Source organism: Heloderma suspectum, chromosome 10 (genome assembly GCF_057233095.1).
Source record: "Heloderma suspectum isolate Gila_16-S chromosome 10, 16-S_ref, whole genome shotgun sequence".
Taxonomy (NCBI): domain Eukaryota; kingdom Metazoa; phylum Chordata; class Lepidosauria; order Squamata; family Helodermatidae; genus Heloderma; species Heloderma suspectum.
Genome location: NC_139467.1, coordinates 9,451,666 through 9,476,061, shown reverse-complemented (window position 1 = coordinate 9,476,061; position 24,396 = coordinate 9,451,666). Strand labels below are relative to the sequence as shown.

Sequence of the window (24,396 nt, the reverse complement as noted above, 5' to 3'; positions counted from 1 at the left end):
GAGCCGGGCAGAGAGGAAGCCTGTGGGGTGAGCAGGCTGGTGCAGGCTGGAAGTGCAGAATTCCCCCCCCCCCCACAAATCTCCTTGCAGCCTCTTCCCTCCCCCCAGGCATTTTTCCCTACAGCGAGGCTTTGATACTGGAAGTGAGCTCTGGGGATATAAAAGTCCTTGAGAAGAGGAGCAAGAGTGAGCTACCGCACGGACAGGGGCAGAGGGGTTCTGCATTCCTCACACATACACCCCCCTTTCTTGTTTCTTAAAATTAGACCCATCCCAGTTTCTATGTGATAGCAGCAGATCCATGCTCAAACACACACAATTTGCCATTAACTAGACACACATTTGTCTAGTTAATGAGGAACGAATTGAGAGGTGGGTTGAAGGGCAGGGCCTCAATTGTTCCAGTTTCCTCACCTGAACCTCTCGCTTCCTTTCATCCCCGCAGCCTAGAAGGGCCGCCAGCTTACAAGCCACCCCCACCCTGCCAGCTATCCGAGGAGACAGAACCGGTAAGTATCAGACCTGCTCCCCTCATGGCCCAGAAGGATCAAGGTGAACTACATCCCAGGACAAGATGAGGGAGCAGACAGATGTGGATTTTTAACCTCCTGACTGGGTTTTTATGAAATGATAACAATGCAAATTGCAGATATTTGCTAGGGTTGCCAACCTGCTAGCTCAGCTTTTCCCCAACCCGGTGCCAAATCTCACCAGCTTCCATCTTGGCTTAGCCCTGGCACAAAAGAGTCTGCTTCAGTTTGACCCCAGCTTTTGGCCAACTTTTCAAGTTGCCAACTTTTCAACCAGCCAACTTAGTTGTGCTTTTAACAAACTTGAGCGTGTGTTCAGCATTATCTCCATGCTGCGAAAAGATGCCCTTGGTGGTTTCTGCATGCTCCGTTGCTGTTAAAGACATAAGAGCAAGCCAGGCCAGATTTATTCTGATTGATTGGCCATCCTGCCATCTGGGGACCAGCATTTTTGAAATGAAAAGGGGGTAATCCTAGTGACTCCTTGGGAAGATAGAATTCACACTTACTGAACCTGAGGGCTGGAGTTTCAAAATGGAACTGGTGCTGGACCAGTACCAAGGCTCAAATCCCTCTCAGCCCAGCCAGGAAACTCCATTGTGTGACCCTGGGCAAGTGACCATCTCTCAGAATATTGTAGCCGGGAGGATTACTATCATTGTTTACATTTCGTCCCACCGGAAAGTGGTCTCTGCCCCACACGGGTAGATTAGGCCGAGAGATAGTGACTGGGCCAAGGTCCCACTGTGTGCTTCACAGCTAAATGGGGATTTGAACCCTGATATCCTCAGATCAAAGTCCCAAGACTTTAATTTGTATGCAGTTCTGGCTCCACACTAGATAATCCCCATGTTCACCACACTGAACTCCGTAGACTGTACGCTGACTGAACCCCGGCCTCAAGGAAGGCTGAGCCTCACAGCCCAGCCGTTCTCCCTCCTCTGAGGGGACAGGGCTCCGGAGGGGGGGAGGATCTTTGGGAGTGGCACAGGTCTCGCTCAAGGCCTGCATGGGCTGGCCTGGTGGGCCGAATCCAGCCTGTGGTCCAGGGGTTCCCTGTCCCTGCCTTGGAGGAAGGACTGGATTTTCAAAAATTGTGATAGATTAAGAAGTCTAGGGCAGAGCACAGGGTCAGAGGGCTGTGTGCTTTCACTCTTCCTGTGCTGGCACCAGGTTTTGGGGGGCCCTCAGGCAAAGTGCCTTCAGAGGAGCCCCCACCCTTCCTTGCCGTTGCCAGTGCCCAGTGGCTTGCCCTTCCCCTCTGGGTCCAATCTGCGCCACAACCCAGACGAAGAGCACAAGGCGTTTGGAGGATGCTGCTCCTCCCACGCGCTCTTCTCGCTTCTCAGTCACAGAGGGCAGGTGGACGGACAGACCCAGAAAGGAGGAGGAGGAGGAACAGCACAGTCCAGTGGTTGAGCAGTAGGCACCGTGTCAGGGTGCAGACCTCGCAGCAGCTACCTGCTGATGCCGACCCCGCTCCTTACAAATACCCATCCTTCTCCTTCGTTTGCCTCCACCAGCCAACTCACAGCCACCGGGGCCGTCAGTACTTTGCTTTGGAATGGGGTTAAAAACCCCCCACTTGGGCTAAGAAAAGCAGAATCCTGACATCATCCCAAATTCAGCAAATGTGTGTAATTGCGTCGGTTTTGCACAATCTATTTTTTTTCCGCTAGTCATGAAGCAGGGCAAAGAGCTCTGCGGGTCAATAAAGCCCTGTCCCCCACTCTGGAATCTTTTCCCAGCCCTTCTCTCCGGCTTCTGAGATTTCAGCAAGCAGTGCTCACGCTCAGTCACGCCTGTCTTTGCCACCTTAAGGGCTAGGAACTTGTGTGTGTTTTTCTCAATGGAAAGCTGGGCTTCTCGGGACACTGAATTCTGCTCCCAGTGGCGAATTCCACACCTGTGCAGCGCTAGCGTGGAATAGCAGAATTTGCAGTAGCTGGCTGAGGATGAAAAGACAACGCAGAGCATGGGAAAGCCTGTTGACAAAGGAGCCGTGTGTTTCTGGCAATTTCTTTCTCCTTTCTGCAGCTGATTATGAGGAGGCTGGCCAAATCAAAAAAGCTCTTTAGAAAGGCATAGGCGACCAAGGATGGGGAGGAACTATCGGAAGGACGGATATGGTGCCCGGTTCTCATTGGCCATCCAGTATCCTGGATTTTATTCCAACTCTGTTTTCCTTTCTCTGTCCTGGTTTCCTTTGGTAGCTCAGACTATCCCATCTTCATCACATCTCTGGTTTATTCCAGGTTCCTAAACCCACTGTGGCTGAGAGTATCCCACTCAAAACTCCCTATTTTGAACCCAGCATTACAGACGATCTCTTTGGAGGGGTCATTACCACCACAATGGAGGTGAGGGGGAGTTGGTGCCGAGGGTGCGATGAGGTGACCAAATCCTCTTACATAGGATTAACTTTGACAGCCAGAAACGGATCTTCCTGGATTGGGTTTGCCTTGGGAAGAAAACTGCCCCACGTTGACCCTGAGGCCCCATTAGGAACCAGAGGCACATCAATACATCAAACGCGCGCACCTACCTCCTGGGATGTATCCCACGTCTAAAATCACATCTCCCAAAGCATGGAATTTGGTTACTGAGCGCACATTTCAGAGTCCTAAGATGCTTGGCTTTTTTCTTCTTTTTTAAGCAACACAAGTTTCTGGCCCTTGTGGCAGTGAAGAGAAGCAGTTAATTTGCAAACCTGTGGGCCATGCTCCGTGAGCTTTCAGAAACTAGAATGAGGACAGAGCAGAGTGTGTAGGAGTTGTGGGGGCGGGGTGCAGCTTTTGTGTTTTCCAAACTTCCTTGCCTTTCTTCCCTTGCAGACACAAAAGCATTATGCTGCTTACCGTTTCGGGGTGCCCCTCTGGATATTCTGCAGCTTTGCATAAGATCCTGAGGTTCACCTCTTGGATTGTACACTGTTTCAATAGCGCTTAGCAATAGTGTTGCCTTTTAAACTGGTTCCTGCCTCAGACAGCCAATTGTGTTCCCTCCGCATTGGGCTGGCTCTGGATATGTTTGGCAGGTAATCCACAAGTGTAGATTTGTGAACAAATTCTGTGCACGCCAACCACCCTGCACACATAACAAGAAAGAACAAGAAATTGGTACCATATAATTCCTGGCATGTCTCTGTTGCAATACCATTCCATGCAGGGAAGGGTATCATAATTAACCAGCCCCTCCACTTTAACTAGGAACTTCCTAGCCTGGGGCTCAGGTCTGGCCAAGTCAGCTACCGTGTGGGTGTGTTCCAGCCTCAGGGGCCTCTGGATAGGGGCACGCAGCATCGGCCCCTGTGACTGGCAGGTGGTACGAAGCTTCTGGATTGGGCAGGCTTGGTAAATATATTAGGAGGCTGGACGTTTGCCTTTTCTTGGTCAACAGAGCAATACCACCTGTACTTCAGTCTCCAGCTTTCACCTTTGGCTGCTCCCAGATTCAGGTACAAGTCTCCAGTTCCAGCAACTGACCTCAGGGACACCGGGCTGTGGATTCTCCCCCCGCCCCCCCCTCCACCCGTGGAGATCTAGGCACAGCCCCTGGCCCAACCGAAATTTCAGTGTTATGGGAGACAACAAAGGAGAGGTAGGAACGGGAGAACAGGAGAGGCCACTGTGAGTAAATACTTTTCCCAATCTGTTTGCTCCCCTCTGCAGGAGGCCCCACGATACCATGAGTTGCCGACACTGGAGGAGCGAGAGGCAGTGGGCGACGCTGGAGCCAGCCTGGAGGATGAGTATTTGGATCAGATCAACCCCATTTACGATGCGCTCTCCTTCGCACCCACTGAGGAAGAGACAGCCCTGACACCCATGGCAACCGACAAGGCCTTTGTCATGTCCAGGGCCATGTACGTCTGAGCCTGTAGGTTGAATCTCCAGCCATGGTCCAGAGGGAAGGATGCTGCTCGTGGGCATATCTTGCGTCTGTCCTGGATTCATGCTGCTTCTTTGCCACTACATCCCAGTTAGATGCCTGGCTCAATTGTCTTGGAATCCTGGGTTTCGTGTGTGCCTTAGATGGACCGGAGCATACCTTGCTCAAATCAGGCCTTCTAAATTCTCCCATTCCTTCCTCCACCATGCTGGAAGAAGTGAAACCCCCCAACCCTGCAGTATGCCAAATGTGAATAGTGCCTTCTTGGATTTTTCATTCTGGATCTTTTGAAATGAGCCTGCCACTGGCAGCAGCTTCAGTTTCCAACCTCCCCCAAACTCTAATAGGCCCTCCTGCCAGTCCGTCCTGACTCTGAGCCGACAAGTATCTGGACACCTGAGGAACGAGGTTGAGTGCTGCTTAGTCTGTTTACAATGAGTTGAGAATCCTCGAGAAAAACCAACAACACTCCCAGTGTGTGGATGCAGGGTGCAGGTATAACTTGCAGCGTAGCCCCCATACTATGCTAACGAACCTCCTTCTAAAGCCAGTTTGAGGGAAAAGAGGTGGATTTCCAAATCCTCCTGTTGCATTAACCTCTCATACCTGGGGCCATTGGACTGTCTAGACAAAAAGCTCGAACCACACAGTAAAACTCCTCCTGGACCACACCACTTCAGATTGCACATGGGAGGTTGCTTGATTGATCCCCCCCCCCCATCCTAGACACAGAAAACTGGCAGGGTAAGGTGAAGATTAGGCTGTATGGGCCTTCTCTCCAACATCTAGTTCTCCATGTGTGGAGAGCTTTGGATGTGGGAAAAGATGCAATGATGCAACTCCTCCCTCCACCTGCATTCTGAAGCGGCACAATCCTGGAACAATTTTACGGCCCCAGATGAGCTATTTGTCTAGGCCAAACTCCACAATTCAGCTGACTAGAAGGCCACCCTGCATGGATGACCACCTCAAGAATATTTAAACTCCCCCAGGAGGCTCGTGAAATGTCTACAAGGATCCTGAAAGCCACTGCACAATGGCAGCCATCCATGTGGTTTGGATGCTAAATGTTTCCACTTAGGAGTGGAGAACTTCATGGCATCCCCGAAAGGATAACATACACTCTGACATTTTTGAATGGCATCCCCCACCAAGCACCCACACACACAGATCTACACCTCAAGCACATCTGGGACTTAAATTGTGTCCTTGCACCAATACCATGCCAGTCCTAAGGAGCTGAGGTTCCTCAATATGAGTGTGTGTGTGACTTCTGCAGTCATGTTGATCATAAAGGAGTATAGCAGCCAGGTCCTGGAGAATCTCTTCTGTTAAAATCCAGGCACTCTTCCCCAAGCATGCACATACCCACCAACCCACCACGGGTACTGTTTGCTGCGACAAGAAAAAGCCTTGTGGCCCTTCTATAAGTGCCCAAGGGGAAGTGTGCTGCATCTCCTGTAAAGGCTTTCGAGGAATGGCTGTAGACGCATTTGCCAAGAGTGCCTTTAGGGTTAAGACATCCCACCTTGGGCTGTGCCCTGAAGGCAGCTTCTCAAACTGCTGATGGTGCGATTTAATGCCAAGCTGGAGATGTGAGGAGCAAAGCCCCATAAGCAGTGGGGAGAGTGAAGGGAGAGAAGCGGTACGGAGTTGTACAGGTCTTTGTGCAACTACCTCTTGTTTGGACTGTGCTTCATTGTCAGGACCTGATCCTACAGTAAGACCTTGAAGCAGAGGAGTGCTGGATAGGGAATGATCCATTCCTACCACCCAGCTCTGGCCAAACAAGGGAACGGGGTGAAGAGCAGATGGATCAGCCAAGAAACATCTTAACAATTGACCAGTATGGATCATGCGGTCCTTCCCAACCCCTTATAAAAGGTGGCAGGAACAGTTGGCTGGGGCTGATGGGAGTTGTAGTCCAACACATCTGGAAGGCTCCAGGCTGGGAAGGCTGTATGGCAAGGGCTTGCATTAGATGATCTGCTGAGAACCTCCCCTGTTTATGCAAGAAAACTTTTCCCTTGGGGCAAGGAGGTTGGTGTAACGAACAGCCACTGGCATAATTTCCCCATAGTTCTGTCCCAGGCTCCGGTCACTACTTGAATTTTGAAGCTGTACCCCAAGAGCTTGGGTGCCACCCAATTGTGTTTGGGTCTCTGGGTTCCTGAAAATGTGAAAGGTTTTTGGGTTGTTTTTTTGCTTTTTTAAACGTGTTATAAAATAAGTTGACTGAACCATTCTAAGGCATGGTCTCCGTACACTCTGCCACTGCTGCTGTTTTCCCTGGATGCGGGTACAAATAGGTGCTGTTGGATTTTGAATATAATTATGATTATTTTGTACTAGCTGCACCAATCCTACTAACTCCCTGAATCTCAGGGTCTGGGGGAGGGAATGATTGACGCGTACAAACACACAATGCCTTTCCCCCCGCTGCCGTTTACGTGCCTTCGCTTGACACTACTGAGTGGTTGAATTTCAGTGCGGACACAAGTGGATTTTAAAAAACTTTTTATTGATGTTATTTCTTAAAAATAAATATTTTTCAAGCCCACGTGATGGTACCATCATGGTCTGTGGGTGGGGAGGGCCAGGACAGTTGTCTTGTGTTTCGGTGGTGCCTTCCACATGGCATTGCAAAGCTGCTTGGGAGGTTTACAGCTAATGTGGCCATACCCTCATTCCATAGTATGGTGGAAAGCAAATTAAAAAAGCAAAACCCACTGGCCTAGGATTCCATGATGTGCTCCACCAAGGAGGTTTGGGAATATTAACTGGGAGGAAATGTACATGTTCCGTATAGCATATTTGGATTGTTACAATTCCTCTACTAGAAAACTCAGTGCACTTCTCTGAGGCTGACATAAATAGAGACAAATAGGACTACTGAAAATCAAGAGGGCGGTTTCAGCTGGCTTAGTAGAACCCTGAAGTTTTCAGAAGTACAAAAATTTTTTTTTTAACCCAAAGGAGGCAACCATCCCCAAAAGAAGCCCAATGAGACCCAAGTATGTGCAATTGGAAGTGACAGCCATGGAATGCTGAGTTTTCTGTTTGAAAAGAAAAAATGGAAAACGGAGGAAGGAGAATGAACTGGTGTGCCTGAGCCCCTAAGACCTTATAGTACCCATAGCAGGGCACGGCTGGGTGGCTGAAACTCCTGTTGGGTGGTAAAATGAGGCTAACATTTTGTTGCAGATCCTTGTTCTAGACTGCAAAAGTCAGCTCACACTGTCTCCTTCGTATCCTTCAAGGAAGGAAGAGCAGCATACTTTGGTTTATTCCTCATTTTATCCCCACAACAACTCTTGTGAGGTAGCTTAGGCTGAGGCAGAGTGACTATCCCAAAGGCACCAGTGAGCTTCTTGGCCACGTAGGGAGTTGAACCTGTCTCCCTGTCCAACACTATCCACTACACTACATTGGCTTTCTGAGATTGTGGGACACAATTTCCAAGCAAGACACTATTACAGCAGGCAAAAATAAGCATTTTGTAAAGCACCACAGCATTATGAAAATAGGCGTCATGTTTGAGACAGCTACTGGAGGCTCTAGAAACTGTAATTGGTGGAAGTCTGACAATTATTGTTCTACAAGCCAGGAGGTACAGCTAACAAAACAGCTGGAATATTTAGTACAAATCTTAATTCCTGTACAGCAACCTGATAGACTCATTGCAGAAAAACTCAGCTGGGTGACACATGAAGGCTCTTGGAGAGTTACCAAAGCCTGGGGCTGAGTAACTTCTGGAAAGCATGTTCATATTCACGTTGGCATTTAGATAGCATGAGATGAAGGAGATTCAATCATTATAATTTGGCTTTTATTATTTTAACTGATTATTGCTCTCCCTGAGCGCTTACAAATCAGAATTTATTTACTGAATGTCTAAGTCATCTCTATGGCCAAAGTCAACTGATGTGACATACACCATATAAATGCAGAAGTGAATGATAGGTTTTAGGCCCTTAACGCCTGACCATTTCCAGCATTTCCATCATAAGCCCTGAAAAACTACTTTATAAACCCTATAAGGCTGCACAGTGTGAGCACTGCTGTGTCTGTGGCAGGGCACCCTAGAAACTGTCTTTTATGCATGGAGAGCCCAGAAAACTGTCATGCTTTGGCGGTGGCTGTTTATACAGCTAGTGGAATTTGGCTTTGAAGGGGACCCTTGAAACTCATATTGCACGAGTGTATATTTGAGAAACTGTATAGACTTTGACATATATCTGTTATGAGAATGACTGGAGATAGAAATTGGACCCTCTTCAAAAATATGGCCTAGCTAAATTGGCTGGGGTTCAAAATCCTGAGCGTTGCCTGGTAATTGGAGGGAGAAAGAGGAGCCTAGAAACCACCCATGTGGGTTTCTATGGAAACCATTGGCGCCCGGAAGGGGCGGGACCGAAGCCAGCATCCTTTACTACAAAGATGGCGCCGCTCACAAGTTATTGCTTTCTCTATGGTTTTCGCGGGCTGCTCTGGCCCGTATTCTCTATGGTCACCGTGATGCACTTCGGGACGGCCACCTGACCTTGCCCCGGCTTTTCGCAACTGACCTTGCTTAGTTAGCGGGACGCTCCGCCTCTTCATTAAAAATGTAACCAATGAGAGGATGGCAGAGAACCGTGTTCCCCGCCCCATCTGAAAAACAGCCAATGACAATGTGGCGAGCCTTGGTGCCTGCAGGAAAAAATTCACCAATAGACAATCAGAGGCCAGATTAAGTTCATAATCCGCCCAATCAGAACGCCTGGTTTGGGTGCCCCCCCCCCGTGTGCGACCGACCAATAGAAACCATGCTATGGAGAGGAAGCGGTGGGCCATGGGCCAGGCCTGTAACCCATGAGGTCTTGGAGGAGGGGGCGTGGCTGGATGGGTCACGGGCCAGTAGCGTCGTGGAAGCATGGGCAGGGGCGGAGCTGAAGGCGATGCGGGCCAATGGCGGCAGCGAGGGGGCGGGGCCTCCGAGCAGGCGGGTTCGGGTGTCTCCCGGCTCCATCCCTCGCTGCCGCTCCTGCCGCCGCCGCGTGAGTGCAGAGGGGAGAGCGGGCGGCAGAGCGCGGCGCGCGCGGGCGGGGCGGTGGAGGGCCGGCGGCCTGGCGGGGCGAGGGCCCGGCGGAGGGGTCATGGCCGGGGAATGGGGGGCGGGGGGGCGAGCGGGGAGAGGAAACCAAAATGGACACTGCGGCGGGGGCGTGGGAGGGAGGAGCGCCGGGCAGGGCAGGGCCGGCCGGGAGGGAATCCCGCGCACCCCGCCGGCCACGGGGAGCCGCCTCAGCCAAGGCGATAGTCCCTAGCGCTTCGCCCGCGGTCAGCAACTGGCGGCCTTCGTGCAGAGCCCGGCCGCTGGTGCGCCTCCCCTCTGGCCTCCAGGCCGCATGGTGCCGGCAGCAGGGAGCCTCGTACCGAGCAGGCCGCTGGTCTGTTTCTTGGAGGGAGCCGCTTAGTGGTCGAGCACATGCTTTGCACGCACAAAGCCCCCGGTTCCGTCCCCGGCATCTCCAGACAGGGCTAGGAAAGGATCCTGCTTGGAACCCTGGAGAGCTCCCGCAAGTCACTGTTGGCAGTACTGGGCTAGATGGACCAAAGTTCTGACTCGGTATAAGAGTTGTTTGAAACAGGAAGCGTTAGCAAGTCGCCCTATTCCAGCCGGCCTGGTCGCTGAGGTCCTCAGCAGGCATGCGCCTGGGGTTCCGCATGGACCTATAGCCCGTGGAGGCCACCCAGAGAGGAGCTTTCAGTGTGGTGGCCCCCTTTCTCTGGAAGTCCGTGCATCTGGAGGTCAGGCAGGCACCAACATTGGATTAATGTTCGGTGTCTCCTGAAAACAAATTTATTTCAAGATGCCTCCCTTGATTGATCAGCCAGGGTTTTTATTGGTACTCTTAAAAAAAGAAGTGTTATAATGGTGCTTTATTCTTTTTATCTTTTATTGTTCACCGCTCTGGAATCTGTCTAGATGTGGAGTAATATATAAATGCTGTAAATAAGATTTTGCCAGATATACCCAGAAAAGACGGGTGGCCCCTGAAGAAGGAAATCTCTTTCTAAAATGTGTTGGGCCTATTAAAGTTTTTTCTGGCACTTGAGTACTTTCTCTGTTTCTGACTCAGTATAAGGCAGTGTCCTATGTTACTATGTTGGAGCCCAATATGGCAACTGGTTGGCAACTGGTGGTTGTAGGAAGCCGCCTTCTACTGAGTTAGACGGCTGGTCCCTCAAGCCCAGTGCATCTATGCAGAATGGTAGCAGCTCCCCCAAGGTTTCACACCAAAGTCTTTTCCAGCCCTACCTGAAGATGCCACCAGGGACTGAACGTGGGACTTTGTGCATGCAAAGCATGTGCTCTTCCATTGAGGTACAGCCCTTCCCTGTGTTGAGCCAAACCTCTGGGTGTTCCTCTTTGAGCCCAGTACTGCTAACAGTTAACAACTGGTGACTATGCTGGTGGTCTTTTGGCCAATCTGCACTCATACACACTTGTGTGCACACGCTCCAGGTAGTAACCCAGAAGCAAAGAGAAAAGTGTGGAGGAAGCAGCGTGTCAGTAGAGCTTCAGGTGGGTTTGAGTCCGTGGCCTAGAACTGCTCCAGTCCTCCCTTATACTCTTTTTTCATAGCGGCTGCCTAGCAAAACCAGTTACTGAACAGAATTAGCAGCTATTTTTTCAGGTTCCCAGAGCAAAGCCTTTCCTTGCTGGGATCATCTGATGCAGAGGAAGACAGCTAGGCTCCTTCCTGTACCTTCTGATTGTTGTGCTGAAGGATTTTGCAGGTGCACTTTGTCATGCACAGGAGTGCAAAAAGCATCACCTGTTGAAACTCCTTCTGTACCACCTGATTCCCCACTCTCTAACTTTAAATAGATTTGGCTGGGGTTTGTACCTGAGACTTCTATACATTGCAAAGCGCACACACTGGCACCAAGCAACGGCTGCTAATGAGGGGGAGGTGTCTGGGAAAAACTACCACTTGATGAGCAATTTCTTTTCTCCTTCCTAGTTTCTCACCATGGGCAATGTCCTGGCAGCCAGCTCCCCGGCACCCCCTCCTGCTGTGCCAGGGCCAGGCTCTGGCCTGGTATCAGTGCCACCTGGCTTCTCCATGCCTCCAGTCAGTGGGCTGGTTCCCCCAGCACAAGATCGTACCACAGAAGACAAGTGTGACCAGCTTCCCAACCCGGGCACCTTTGAAGAATGTCACCGCAAATGCAAAGGTAAAAAGTTCCTCCACACCTGGCAGCATCTACCATGTGGGGCCCTCATCCTCACTCCAAAGCTTTAAACAGAAATGCATGCTTGTCTCTGATGCAGAAATCTCAAATTGTTAAATGTATGTTTTGTCTGACAAGATGCATGTTCAGAGCATGCTCTCTGGTGTGTTGGCTGTAGTTCTGCACTACAAACCTATAATATGTGGCTTGCAGTACTGACTTTATTTGCAGACTTGCTGTAAGAATGGCTGAGAAATTTTAAAAGCTGCTTTCTATTTTCTAAATCGGGGGGGGGTTACTATTTTATTGACTGCTCTCTTACGGGTTTTGAGTTTTTATTTTTGTTAATGCATATTACTGTAAGCATGCAGTGATTTTTTGGATTTTTTAAAACTTAAAACTTAAGCTGGATTTTTTAAAACTTAAGGCAAGATAGAAATGCTTAAAATGAATATTTAATTTTATCAGTTACGTTGGTGCTCAGGGTGGAACGTGTAGGGTACCCACTTGATCTCCTGTCCAGGCACTGACTAAATCCAGACCTAAGTAGCTTTAGCAAAGTTTCTACTTTTAAGATCAGGCCCTGACAACTGTCTGTATAACATATTAAACGTATATTATCAGATATTATATAAATGGGAAGTGTTATAGGTAGGCTTTTCCCTGCATTTTGAGAAATTATAAGTCTATGATACAGAAGTAGGTGAAACCTGTCCACCATAAAAAGAGCCTCACTGCATCACATCAGATGGCTATGGGAAACCGCAAGCAGAACATGGTGCAACAGCACCCTCCTGGTCATGTTCCTAAGCAACTGGTGTTTAGAGGCATAGTGTCTCCAAAGATGGAGGTCATATATAGCCATCATGAGTAGCTGTCATTGATAGCCTTATCCTCCATGAATTTGTCTAATCCCCTTTTAATCCTCTCCATGTTGGCAGCCATCACTGCATCTTATGGTAGCAGGTTCCACAGTTTTAGCTGTGCTCTGTGTGCAGAAATACTTCCTTTTATCTGGCCTGAATCTCCTTCCATTCAGCTTTATTGGATGACTCCATTGGGTTCCGGTATTGTACGAGAGGAAGAAAAACTTGCCCCTATCTACTTCTCCACACCATGCATTTTATACACCTCTATCATGTTCCCCCTTGCTCACCTTTTTCTAAACTAAAAAGCCAGCTCTACAGTATCCTCTTTGAGGTGCTTTTCTTTGACATCCTGCTTCAGGTGTGCAAAAGGTGAAGGCCAATGGTAGGCATGACAGGTTGGGAGGAGGAATCTTGTCCATTCCACAGTTTGGAGAAGGGTGTTCAACTGCTTCCTAGCATGTAGTGTTCCTGCCCTTTGTTTGAATGGTATTAGGCCTGGTCTTACACATGCCGTAGAATGAGGTGGTAGTCTTTTACAGGAGTAGACAAATTGCACCATATCAGGCTGCATGAAAAGAAAGAAAACCTCCTTGCAAGCAGAAAACTAGTACATCAAGAAGTGGGGCTGGGCTAGAGCCTTTCTCTTTGGTGTGATAGTTACTTGCAGGAAGTTTCTTTTTAACGCGAGGGAGGTGTTCAGAAATGGCATTCTTTCTCCCCATGCCAGCCCCCTGCAGCATGAAGATGCAGTCTGCTCTGTCACCTCAGGATTCTACCATCTTATTCTGCTGCTTGTGTAGACTAGACCAGATTTCAGATGGTACAAATCAGGTCTTGTGTTTCCCACAAGATGTTTGTGCTCCTAGGTCTCATGTCAAGAGTCCCCAAAATCTGATATGGCTCTACCTGGTTCCCTTTTTCTGTTAACCTATTTGGCTTGCATACTGAGGCATACCTGGGGCCATCTCATTTAGCCCAACAGCTGTGAGGTAGGCTAGGCTGAGTGAGCTTTGCAGCCAACCAGGGATTTGAGCAAGCTTTTTCCATATCCACACCCCCACATGCTGTCCATCTCCTGGTTTGGTTCTGGTTTTCTTACTGGAAGACCCTAAGATCTCTCTTCCTGAACAAGTGTGGCTCAGTAAGACAAAACTTGACTCTTTACACTCATCTGAGCCCCTCTTTTTCTCAACGTTTCAGAATTATTCCCCATCCAGATGGAGGGTGTGAAGCTGACTGTGAACAAAGGTCTCAGCAATCACTTCCAGGTAAGAGGGGCTCCTTTGAATATACACAAATGGGTGCAAGCTCTGGGCTGCCACACGCCCTCCTCTGCTCACAAGGAGAGGAGGTTCCCATCCTGAGCAGTGGCAAATCATGGTTTGCTCGTTTAGATGCAACAACAAACCGTGGTTTGCTTCAGACCAAGGAAGGAACGAATTACACCAGGGAAGGAGTTCCAGGGACCTGTTAGGCTTGCCCATGTATTGCCTAGCCGTGTTTTGGTGCGATATCTGAACCAGCTGAAAAAGTATTGGACTCTTGAGGAGGTTTGAATGGTTAGGTTCAGTGCTTAACTTCTTGAAAGGAAAGTGCTGGGGCTGAAACCTGCCTAGAGGTTGCACCCTCTGATCTGTAAGTTTCTCCACCCCCTTATCCCACGGTGTGGTTATTCAGTAGTGAAGGGAAGGCACATTTCATATTCTTGGAGATGTTGTTGTCCCTGTTATTTCACATGTTCAGGAGTGAGCCCTTTCCTTGGAAACACCTTCTGAGGCCAAGCCCTGGTGTGCTTTAGTTCCAGTAGGAGTGGGTGAGAAATCAGTTAAGTTTGCATTTCAGTGCAAACCTGAACACAAACTTGAACATGCACCGGAAGGCAGCTAGATGTCAAAATCTGCACTTTTAAAAAATGTGCCATGCATTCTGCAAAAGCAATGCGTACAAACAATGTATACATTTGAAAAGGTGCACACAAAATGTGAGATAGTCTGTACAAAAAGTGCATACGTTTGGAAAAAAGTGTACATTTTGAGAAATACAAACATGTATGAGTTTCTGTGGACAAAAAAACAAGCTGCGGTCTAATGTGGAAACGGGATGGAACAAACTTAGCAGTCAAAAAATGAGAACCTGAGCAAAATTAAGCCTATCGAATCCCCCCATCCCTAGTTCCTGCCCACATGTGCTTATTATGGTTTGCTCAAGATCGATTACAGGTTTTTGGCTCTGAGGCATCGCAAACTTTCACAGCTCGAGGCAGAATTCTGAGTGGGAAGGAGCTGCACTGGGGATTGTTAAATAGTTTGTCTTGGACTTTTGGGCAGTGGGATATATTGGATGTCACCCTGATGTCCTCTTGGTTACATATAACAAATCATTACAAAAATACTGTCATCTTGAGTTGCATCAAAGCTTCCCCAGTTAATTATTTTCCCCTGTTAATAATCCACTTCTGTCTTGGGCTTCTATTCAGCCACTCCACAGTTGAGAGTATCTTGCAGTGGGATCCTATGCATGTTTACTTGGAAATAAGTCTCAGTGAGTTCAATATAGCTTGTTCCCAAGTAAGTGTGCATAGGATTGCACTGTTGGGTACAGAATGGGTGATAATCATGGATCTCCCATGGTGACTTCCTTTGGTATTGGTTTTCCTTTAAGTCACTGTAGGGGACTTCCATTTTGATCACAGCAGTCAAATTGAGGGAGGGGTCTTTAACCCTTCCCCCATTCCATTTTATTTTATCTAACTGCCCCCTTTCCACAGAAGCTGCTGTTAGCCCCCTCTAGAGCTGATAGCAGTTTGGGAAGAGAACTTAGACTAGGGACATTTCATAAGTGTTACACACCGCTTTAAAATTTAAGTCAGGAGATCTGTTTTCGGCCCTTAGCCATTTTTGCAACTACATCAGCATACTAGCCTGTGCAAATGTTGCCTGCCTGCCTCCCTGCTCAGGTCTGTCTGTGCTGATCATTTGTGGCACATCAGACTGCAAGGCGAGAGCTGGAACTCTTTAATTTACAAAACTTCATCGTGTGGTCACCTGGAGGCACTCTTTGCTCGTCACAGCTGACCTGGTGCTAGGTATTTAGAAGTCAGGCCTTAGCAGTTATTTCCATGAGTTGGTGGCCCCTGCTGCTGTTTCATGCACTTCTCGCCATCCTCAGGTCAATCACACAGTGGCTCTCAGCACAGTTGGTGACTCCAATTACCACTTCGGGGTGACCTATGTCGGGACAAAGCAGCTTAGCCCCACAGAGGTAAGTTTGTATGCAGCCCGGTGGGGACTCTATATATGCTATTTCTGTTCATTTGGGGCAACTTAGGACTTGGTTCTTCTCGACTCGGAATCTACTTTCATCTGTGTTAGGAATGCCTTCTCCCATGCGAGCCTACCCATTTACTGAGATCACCATCCAGGCCTTCAGAAGTCAGGAGGATGGCTGCTAGAGACAGGGCCTTTTTTATAGTGGCGCCAAAGCAATGGAATAACCCTCCTCTGGTCATTTGCATGTCGCCGGCTTTCTTCGTTTCAGTGCCAAGCTAAAAGTTTTATTTGAAAGTGCTTTTAATGACTGGTAATCGAGGCCCCTTCTGTTGCTGTTCATATTGAGCTTGCTGCTGTTAGTTTGGATTTCTTTATTTTATTGTGTTACCTGAGTTTTTTATGTACTCGCGATAGCCTCCTTGTAGGCTGTACTGACAAAACATCGGATATAAATATATATTACGGCTTCTTGTTGATCCACAGGCCTTCCCTGTGCTGGTGGGCGATATGGATAACAGTGGCAGCCTCAACGCACAGATCATTCACCAGCTCGCAAACAAAGTTCGCTCGAAGGTGGCCTTCCAGGTACATATTCATGGGCTGAACTCCTCTTCCCTCCACCCCACCCCACGGGCTCAGCTGCTGCCTTCTCCTCTGGGGAGTCAGGGCTCATTTGAGTCTGGGCCTTTAAGCCATGGCGTACGTTTCTGGCCTGTGACTAGTTCAGGCTTGCAAATGCTCACCCTTTTAGTTGCCTCCGGCAGCCAGAATCACATTTAGGTGACCAGGAAGGGATGCTTTGCAAAGCTGGAATCCCCTTTTTAAATTTTTTAGGAAACCATAAATGATGAGCCTCTTGTATCCGCAGGCAGGTGGGCTAGTAGGGCCTTCCCCAACCTGGTGCCCTCCAGATATTTTGGACTTCGACTTCCATTAACACCAGCCAGCTTGCCCAATGTTAGGGAAGTTACCAGGTTAGGGAAGGCTTGGGTAGTATCTTCTGCCCACCCCTTAAGATTGGTTGTGAAGTGTATCTGAGACATAGTTGGAAGGGAACGCAGGAGAGAGCCTTCTCTGCGGCAGTGTCCAATTTTTGGAAATCTCTGCCATGGGAGACTTGGGCGCCACACTCTCTGGTAAATTCTCAGTGCCCTTTGAACACCTGTTTGTTCCAGCAAGAATTTAGAATTCGTCTGGTTTGTGTGTGTTTTTAAAATCTGCCATCCAGTTTGGCTTTTAGTGTTTGTGTGATTGTGCTTTATTACGGTAATGATGATTTACATTTTTATACCTTTGTTAGCCACTTTACGTGTCCCTGTCTGAAAAGGAGGCATGCAAATTCCACGGAAACAATTTATCCACAAGGCCGAACTGGCTTCTTATGGGTGGGCTGCTTTGCGGCCCCAGGCTCCCCATCCCCTCCTCTTCAGTCTTGGCCCCCTCCGCATCCCCTCTTGATTCATAGTTGGGGAGGGGGGTGCAGTTGCTCGGTGGGGGCCCTGCTTTCCATGCAGAAGCTCCCAGGTTCGATCGCTGGCATCTCCAGGTAGGGCTGGAAAATCTCCTGCCCCAAACCCTAGAGAGCCGCTGCCGGTCGGTGTTGACAATACTGGGCTAGCTGGACCCATGGTCCTGGCTTGGTATAAGGAAGCTTGCTATGTTCCTATGGGGATGGAAGGGACGGTTTGGCCCAGGACATGCTCCTGGTATGCCTTCGACTTGGTATAAGGCAGCTTGCTATGTTCCTGTGGGGATGGAAGGGATGGGTTGGCCCAGGACATGCTCCTGGTATGCCTTCGACTTGGTATAAGGCAGCTTGCTATGTTCCTATGGGGATGGAAGGGATGGGTTGGCCCAGGACATGCTCCTGGTATGCCTTCGACTTGGTATAAGGCAGCTTGCTATGTTCCTAGGGGGATGGAAGGGACGGTTTGGCCCAGGACATGCCCCTGGCACGCCTTCATTTAGGTTCAGTCTCACCATTTCCCCACCTGTGTTCATCGGCGGAGGGTGCCTGCATATAACCCAGGGTGCTTGAGACCTCTTAATGCCGACCAGGCATGTTGATGTGGGCTGTTCAGAGCTGGCTTTTTGCTAGGTGCATCTCTGTTGCTGAGTGGCTCACCTTTGATCGGTTTGAAATCACTTGCCTCAGACAAGATAGAAATGTAATCTTTTTCTCCCCCTACCACTTCTACCCTTTTTGCACGCCCTCGTATCCCAGACGGAGCAGTCGAAGTTTGTGAACTGGCAAGTGGATGGTGAATACCGGGGCGCAGACTTCACTGCAGCCGTCACGCTAGGGAACCCTGATATTTTAGTGGGCTCAGGTGAGAAGGCATGCTCCCTCTCCTCCCCCCCTCCTCGCGCAGCCCTGTCTTCCCAACTGGACTGGCCTTTGACCCAAGTCACTCGTCTATCCTGAGGATGCTGTTCAGTTGGGCATACATCCACCAATGGGTCACTGACAAATCCTCTTCTGTGCTTCACAGGAATTCTGGTGGCGCACTACCTACAGAGCATCACGCCGTGCCTGGCACTGGGTGGGGAGCTGGTGTACCATCGGCGCCCAGGAGAGGAGGGGACTGTCATGTCACTAGCGGGGAAATACACAGGTACCAACAGAACCTGCGCAAATTTAGGGCTGACTTGTACTGTATTGTTTCTGCTCTGGTGTGCATAGTTTGGCACAGATGTGCATGTGTAGAACTGGGCTTGTCTGCCAGAATGGAGCCAGAAAGAATTGGGCTGCTGCTTTCAATCGTTTCTGCTTTCTTTTTAAAAAGGTAATGCTTAATTGAACATTCCCTGGGGGCAGGTGACTGGTGCCATCCTGATAGCCTGGCCCATGCAGTCAGCCTCATTGAGTTTATTTGGGTTCTTCCTACAATCATAGGGTTTCAACCTTAGGTTTCACAGCGCTAAAGGAAAAAAAATAAAAATCCCTCCTTCATTTTCTGCCTTGGTCTGGAGCTCTTATTTTAATAATGCAAGGAGACTGATTAGAGGCCAGTGTGACTCTTTTAAAAAAAAAATCCTTTATATATTTGAAATACCACCTTTCTCCACTTCCCCACCCCATCTCGCTCCATGCTTGAATTGGCTTTGCATGGGGCCAGGACAGTTGAACATAAAACAATATGTTTATGTCTAACAACATCCGGAGGGCTTGGGTCTTTCGCTCCTGATCCAGCCCGGTATCCTGTCTCCAACACTGGCAAGCCAAATGCTTCTAGGAATCCCACAAGGAGGGCTTGAAGGAAGGCGCCCTCCTTTATGTCTGCCTCTCAGTGACTTTTACTCAGAGGTATACTGTCTCTGAACATGGAGGTTCTGTTTTAGCTTTTGTAGCTAATGACCCTTGATAGATTCAAATTCATAGGCAACAGGCCTAATGCTTTTTGAATGCATGACAGGACTTGTGGATTCTCCTCAGAAAAAGTAAGACTTCTTTTTATTTACTCTCCGCAGCACCTAACTGGATTGGGACCTTGACAGTAGGGCAGGCAGGAGCACACGCCACATATTACCACAAAGCCAGTGATCAGGTAAGTCTCCGTGTGGAGATTGCTTGAGGGGGAGGGATAAAGTGAATTAACAGGCGAGATAGACATTTTTTGCTAAACGGTGTTCCCCTTCTTGTGCTTGAAGGCCAAAATTTATACATGATGTAGAAGATCTGTGTTCAAATCTCCCAATGACCTTTTAATTTATTATATTTATATACTGCCTTTGCAAGGAACCCAAGGCGGCTTACATTATCCTCCTCCTCTCCATTTTATCCTCACAACAACAACCTTGCAAAGTAGGTTGGGCTGAGAGTATGACTAGCCCAAAGTCACCCAGTGAGCTTCATGGTCGAGTGGGGTCTAGAACGTGGATCTTGTGAATCCTAGTCCAGCACTCTGGCCACTACACCACACTGACCCCTTTAAGCTTTTTTTAAAAGCTTAAAAACAGCAGGTGGGCATTGGCTCAGCACAGCAGCTCTGGGGAGGAGGTTTTCAACCCTTTCCCCTTGTTTGAACCTGTCTCCATCCCCTAGATGCTAAAAGCTTCCCCAGGGAGAAAAGACCAGCACAATGCAAACATCTGTCTTCTTTTCCTCTCCCACACCTTCAGGCTAATAGCTTTTTGCTGGTGGGTCGGGGGGAAGGTTTTGATCAGGAAAACAGTTGAGGGAAAAGGCGTTAAAAGCATCACACAGACCCCTCCATGGTTGCGTTAAAGAAGAGGCCGTAAAACCTGATCACATTTCCTGGTTTATGTAGTTTGACCCTTAGGTTCAAGGGGGTGGGTGCAAAAACCTGTTTGATTTTATTTGTAGAATTTATAAACCATGTCTTAATCCAAAAGTGGATTTCAAGGCACGATGCATACAAATTTTAAATCAATACAATATTAAAACATAAAACAATAGAATAACATTAGGAGGAAATAATGCTGTACAACCAGCAAAAATTACAATAATTTAAAATGCCTGGGCAAATAATAAGGCTTTCACCTGGTGCCAAAAAGGGTACAAGCGTCTGCACCAGATGTATCTCCCTCGGGATGCAATTCCAGAGTTGTGGGGGGGAGTGCTGAACAACTGAAATTACCTTTGTTAGATTTTAGCAAGGAAAAGCTTTACCTTCCTTTCATTATTGGTTGTCAGTAGTTTGGGCACAAATGTTAAAGGCAACATCCGGGGTCTTTTAAACAAAGAATTGATGTGTATGAAGACAGGCGTTCCCTTGTGAAGGGAATTATTTGTGTCATCGACTAACATTTGCTGAGAGGCACCAATTTGAGTGTTTATGGAGTAGTTCGGTTGCAAGTCTGTATTGTACTTGGTAGCTTCTAGTAGACTGTAGAATGGGAGATGACATTACAGGTGCTTGAGGATTTTGATCAGTCTGCATTGTTAAACGAACCAGATTTGCACTTTTCCGAATTTCCCAGTGCGATCCTTCACTCCCCCAAACAAGTACCAGAATGAGTCTTCTAGGATAAAATTCATATAACATTTATATTTTGTGGAAGTATGTCCGTATTTAAGTGGGAATTGTTGTCCTGTTTAAAAAATTGTTTTGCAAATCGTGGGAACGGCACAGACTTGTGAATGAACAGAGGCAAAATGGACATGGAATGGAAATCAACGAATGCGTCCCTTGGCTTGGGGCTTCAGCAGAGTGCCAGCCTGAGAGTGGTCCAAAGGCATTGCAGGATCAGAGGCAGCCTGCCTCCAAATGCCAGTTTTGGTGGCAGGGGGCGGGTACTGTTTGTTTGTTTGTTTATTAATTACATGTATATCCCGCCTTTTTTCCTCTTTGAGGAACCCAAGGCGGCATACATAATCCTCCTCCTCTCCATTTTAGCCTCTCAACAACAACCCTGTGGGGTAGGCTGGGCTGAGAGTGTGTGACTGGCCCAAAGTCACCCAGTGAGCTTCCATGGCCGAGTGGGGACTAGAACTCGGATCTCCTGGCTCCCAGTCCAACACTCTCGCCACTGCACCACACTGGCTCCCTGTCGCCTTCATGCTGGCCGCTGTGAGAAGCAGAGCGTTGGACTAGATGGGCTGTTGGTAGTGCTGGCTCCCGGTTGAGGAGGGTCCTTGGGCGAGACACCCTCCGTGCGCCCCCTCCCTCAGCGGATGGACCTTCTCACTGCTGTTGCCACCGGCTGCTCTTGATCCTCCTCCTCACTCCCACTGGCTTGCTTGACAGGCAGAGAGCCAGGGGGCAAGTAGGCAGCGGCATCCTGCTCTTTCTCAGCACCACCGCTAACTGGGCCAGAGCCAGAGGCAGGTAAACAAGCAGGTTGCAGTGGTGTAGAGGAGGAGCAACTCCAGGGGCTGTTGTCAGGGACCCCCTTCTGCGGGTTGTTGTTGTTGTTGACATTTCTATACCGCCCCATGGCCGAAGCTCTCTGGCTGGTTTACAGAACTTAAAACATTAAACACCATATAAAAAGTTTAAAAACCATTTATGTAAAAGCACACAGACCATATACACAAACATATAACTAAAAACAACTTTGAACCGTCAGTCATAACTTAAAGACACATCCAGGACCGATTAAAACTCATCATGTGCTGCCAAATACCTGGGAAAAGAGAGAGGTTTTAACCCGGTGCCGAAAAGATAATAATGTTGGCGCCAGGCGGGCCTCATCAGGGAGTTTGTTCCACAGATGGGGGGCCACCACTGAGAAGGCCCTCTCCCTCGTTGCTGCCGCCTTCTGAGCTTCCCGTGGAGGAGGCACTTGGAGGCGGACCTGAGATGCCGAACGTAGCATAAGCGTAGGTTCATTTCAGGAGAGGTATGCCATCAGGTATTGCGGTCCCAAGCTGTGTAGTCCTTTGCCAAGTGCCCAACCCTACCAACCTTTGATGCTGGCCCTGGCCTTTGGTCTTCTGATCCAGTACAGCTCTTCTTTTGTTCCTGATCTTCTGTTCAGGAAGCTTCAATAGTGCCTGAAGCTTAGCAAGCAGATGCGTTTTTTAAAAAAATCTACTACAAGACCTTTTCATCATGGGCTCTTAGCATGGATGGGGCTGGGACAGGAGCACAAGTAATTGACAGTGACGATGGCTGTGTTCCCTACAGCTTCCTTGGACCCTCACGCTCTTCCCTCTCTTTCCCCCTGTGGTCTTCCAGTTGCAGGTAGGGGTAGAATTTGAAGCCAGCACTCGCATGCAGGACACAAGTGTAACGTTTGGGTACCAGCTGGATCTTCCCAAAGCCAACCTGCTCTTCAGAGGTATGACATCAATCTCCACTTTAGGCAGGGCGATTAACTGGGTGGTAGGGGATGGAGAAGAAGTCTTAATCTCAAGAGCTCAGCTCTACTCTTTTGTTTAGTCTGAATATGCTGTTACATTCTGACTGTGTTTCTCCTCTCCCCCTTAGGCTCTGTTGACAGCAACTGGATCGTGGGGGCAGCGCTGGAAAAGAAGCTTCTCCCATTGCCTCTCACGTTGGCCATGGGCGCCTTTCTCAACCACCGCAAGAACAAATTCCAGTGTGGTTTTGGCCTTACCATTGGCTAACGCGCGCCCCTTCCTCCTCCTCCCCACTTATTCAGGGCAGCTCGTGCCCCCTTGTCCCTCCCACCTGCATCCATGTTCAGCCAGCGATGGCCTCCATGGGGCGTGGGGGGAGCCCAGGGGGGTGTTGGGGTGGGGGCAGGATGTATTAAACAGTGAGAGTCCTCCCCCCCACCTACCCACAAAGAGCAGTTAGCTGGTTCTCAGGGAACTTGGAGGCAGGAATCTGGGATTCGGGCAAGAGCTTTCTTCCCATCTCCTTTCCTTCTGCCCTGAGGTACGGTTCGCAAGAGCAAAAGCTTCCATGACAGAAGCAGCTGCAATCACGGCTCTGCCTGCCTGCTGCCACCAGAGGGAGGTATTGCTTTGGGCATGGGGGAAGCATGTTCATTCTCACAGAATCTATGGCTGCTAATGCAAGGCAGGAGGTGATGGTAGGAACACGACCTGGGGCTGGTGAGGCTTAGCATGGGGTTATGGTTCCTGTACCCAGAATCAGGGGGAGGGCTCCGTATGCTTTTCCCTCCCCCCTCCCTCCTCCCCTTTTTCTTTCTGTTCAGAAAGAAGCATTCATCCCATCCCCTTCCCTTGGCCAGGAGGGACAGGTACTCTTTTGACGGTTTTGTAAAACTGTCCAGGTGACCGGTCCTCACCTTCAGGGCCTTAATTCCCACCACCAGGAATCACTTGATCCTTCCTGGCATGTGTTCCAGGGAGTGTTTCGAACCTCAGATCCAGCCCTCTGTTTTTCTAACCTCCGTGTTAGTACGATTATTTTTTAATCCTGGTGTGGTTGTCCGGCTGCTTTTCCTTCAGGGTTTCCCATTGCCACCGCTTCCCTCCACCCCCTCTCCCACTTGCTGCTGCCAGCATCAGGATTTGCAGGAGGTATCTTTCTGCTTCTGTGTATGCTGGATGTCATGGCACCGTTTCCCTCCCTTAACCTCTCATCATCCCCCCCGCCCCCTCCGGTCCCCAAAAAACTCCCACCCGGTGGACAGAGAAGCTCTATGGGACCATACAGAGAGAGAGACACACCTGCCCTGCCTGCCGCCACCCCCCCTGCGGAGATAGTGGGGGGGATCTCTGCATGCTCTCCTTCCTTCTCACCGCCAGAGACTGAGTGTAAATCATGTTTATAAGTTATGGGAACGAAAGGATCTTTTACAGAAGAAAAAATGGAAAAAAGCCCTGCAAGGTGAGAGCCGCCTCCCTCTGCAAAGTTGGGAATGTCTGGTTTCAATTAAAAAAAAAACACCAAAACATCTGCCACCCTGCCTGCCTGTCTTCCTTTGTCTTTTTTATCTGTCCTTCCTATCCCATAGCGCAAGGGTGCAGCGCGAGGGCTGAATCCCATTTCGGAGAAGCTCTCGGGGACTGCGTTCCGGCGGTGGGCAGGGCTGAAGGCAAAATGGGCGGGCCAAAATGGGCGGGCCAAAAACTTAAAGCTCTTACTGCCAGCAACTAAAGCTCAGGAGAAACATTTCGACCTTCTGGACTGGGAGAAAAAACTGCACAAAAGCCAGGTAACCACCAAATGACCGGCGAGGGGCGGGGGCTCCTGGGGAATCCCAGAGAGC

The 24,396-nt window shown here is 49.1% G+C and overlaps 2 protein-coding genes across 4 annotated transcripts in view; both read left to right on the top strand.

Annotated features, from left to right (window-relative positions):
- Positions 1-6,981, top strand: part of NECTIN2 (nectin cell adhesion molecule 2) — a 98,473-nt gene extending 91,492 nt beyond the window's left edge. The window contains exons 7-9 of one of the 2 annotated variants that reach the window (XM_084815025.1): positions 446-509; positions 2,786-2,890; positions 4,202-6,981. In XM_084815025.1, the coding sequence (XP_084671151.1) occupies positions 446-509; positions 2,786-2,890; positions 4,202-4,405 (373 nt within the window). In that variant the 3' untranslated portion in view covers positions 4,406-6,981. The remainder of the gene's footprint in view (positions 1-445; positions 510-2,785; positions 2,891-4,201) is intronic. The other variant, XM_084815028.1, reaches the window with a different exon arrangement.
- Positions 6,982-9,399: 2,418 nt separating this feature from the next.
- On the top strand, positions 9,400-24,095 carry TOMM40 (translocase of outer mitochondrial membrane 40). Of its 2 annotated transcripts, XM_084815023.1 has the most exons (11): positions 9,400-9,460; positions 10,933-10,992; positions 11,435-11,648; positions 13,715-13,782; positions 15,683-15,775; positions 16,267-16,368; positions 18,008-18,113; positions 18,276-18,398; positions 19,255-19,331; positions 22,428-22,530; positions 22,680-24,093. In XM_084815023.1, exons 3-11 carry the CDS (start codon positions 11,444-11,446, stop codon positions 22,817-22,819), a joined length of 1,017 nt encoding a protein of 338 aa, XP_084671149.1. In that variant the 5' UTR covers positions 9,400-9,460; positions 10,933-10,992; positions 11,435-11,443; the 3' UTR covers positions 22,820-24,093. The 2 variants fall into 2 exon arrangements, with proteins under 2 accessions (XP_084671149.1, XP_084671150.1); XM_084815024.1 differs by lacking the exon at positions 10,933-10,992 and having other exon boundaries at positions 22,680-24,095.
- The last annotated feature ends 301 nt before the right edge of the window (positions 24,096-24,396 follow it).

What these genes read in the sequence shown, in the direction of transcription:
- TOMM40 (XM_084815024.1), top strand. Translation starts at nt 11,444, where the DNA reads ATGGGCAATGTCCTGGCAGCCAGCTCCCCGGCACCCCCTCCTGCTGTG. An exon ending in TGATATTTTAGTGGGCTCAG is followed by an intron (nt 18,114 to 18,275) that starts GTGAGAAGGCAT and finishes TGTGCTTCACAG; the next exon opens with GAATTCTGGTGGCGCACTAC. An exon ending in AGCCAACCTGCTCTTCAGAG is followed by an intron (nt 22,531 to 22,679) that starts GTATGACATCAA and finishes TCTCCCCCTTAG; the next exon opens with GCTCTGTTGACAGCAACTGG.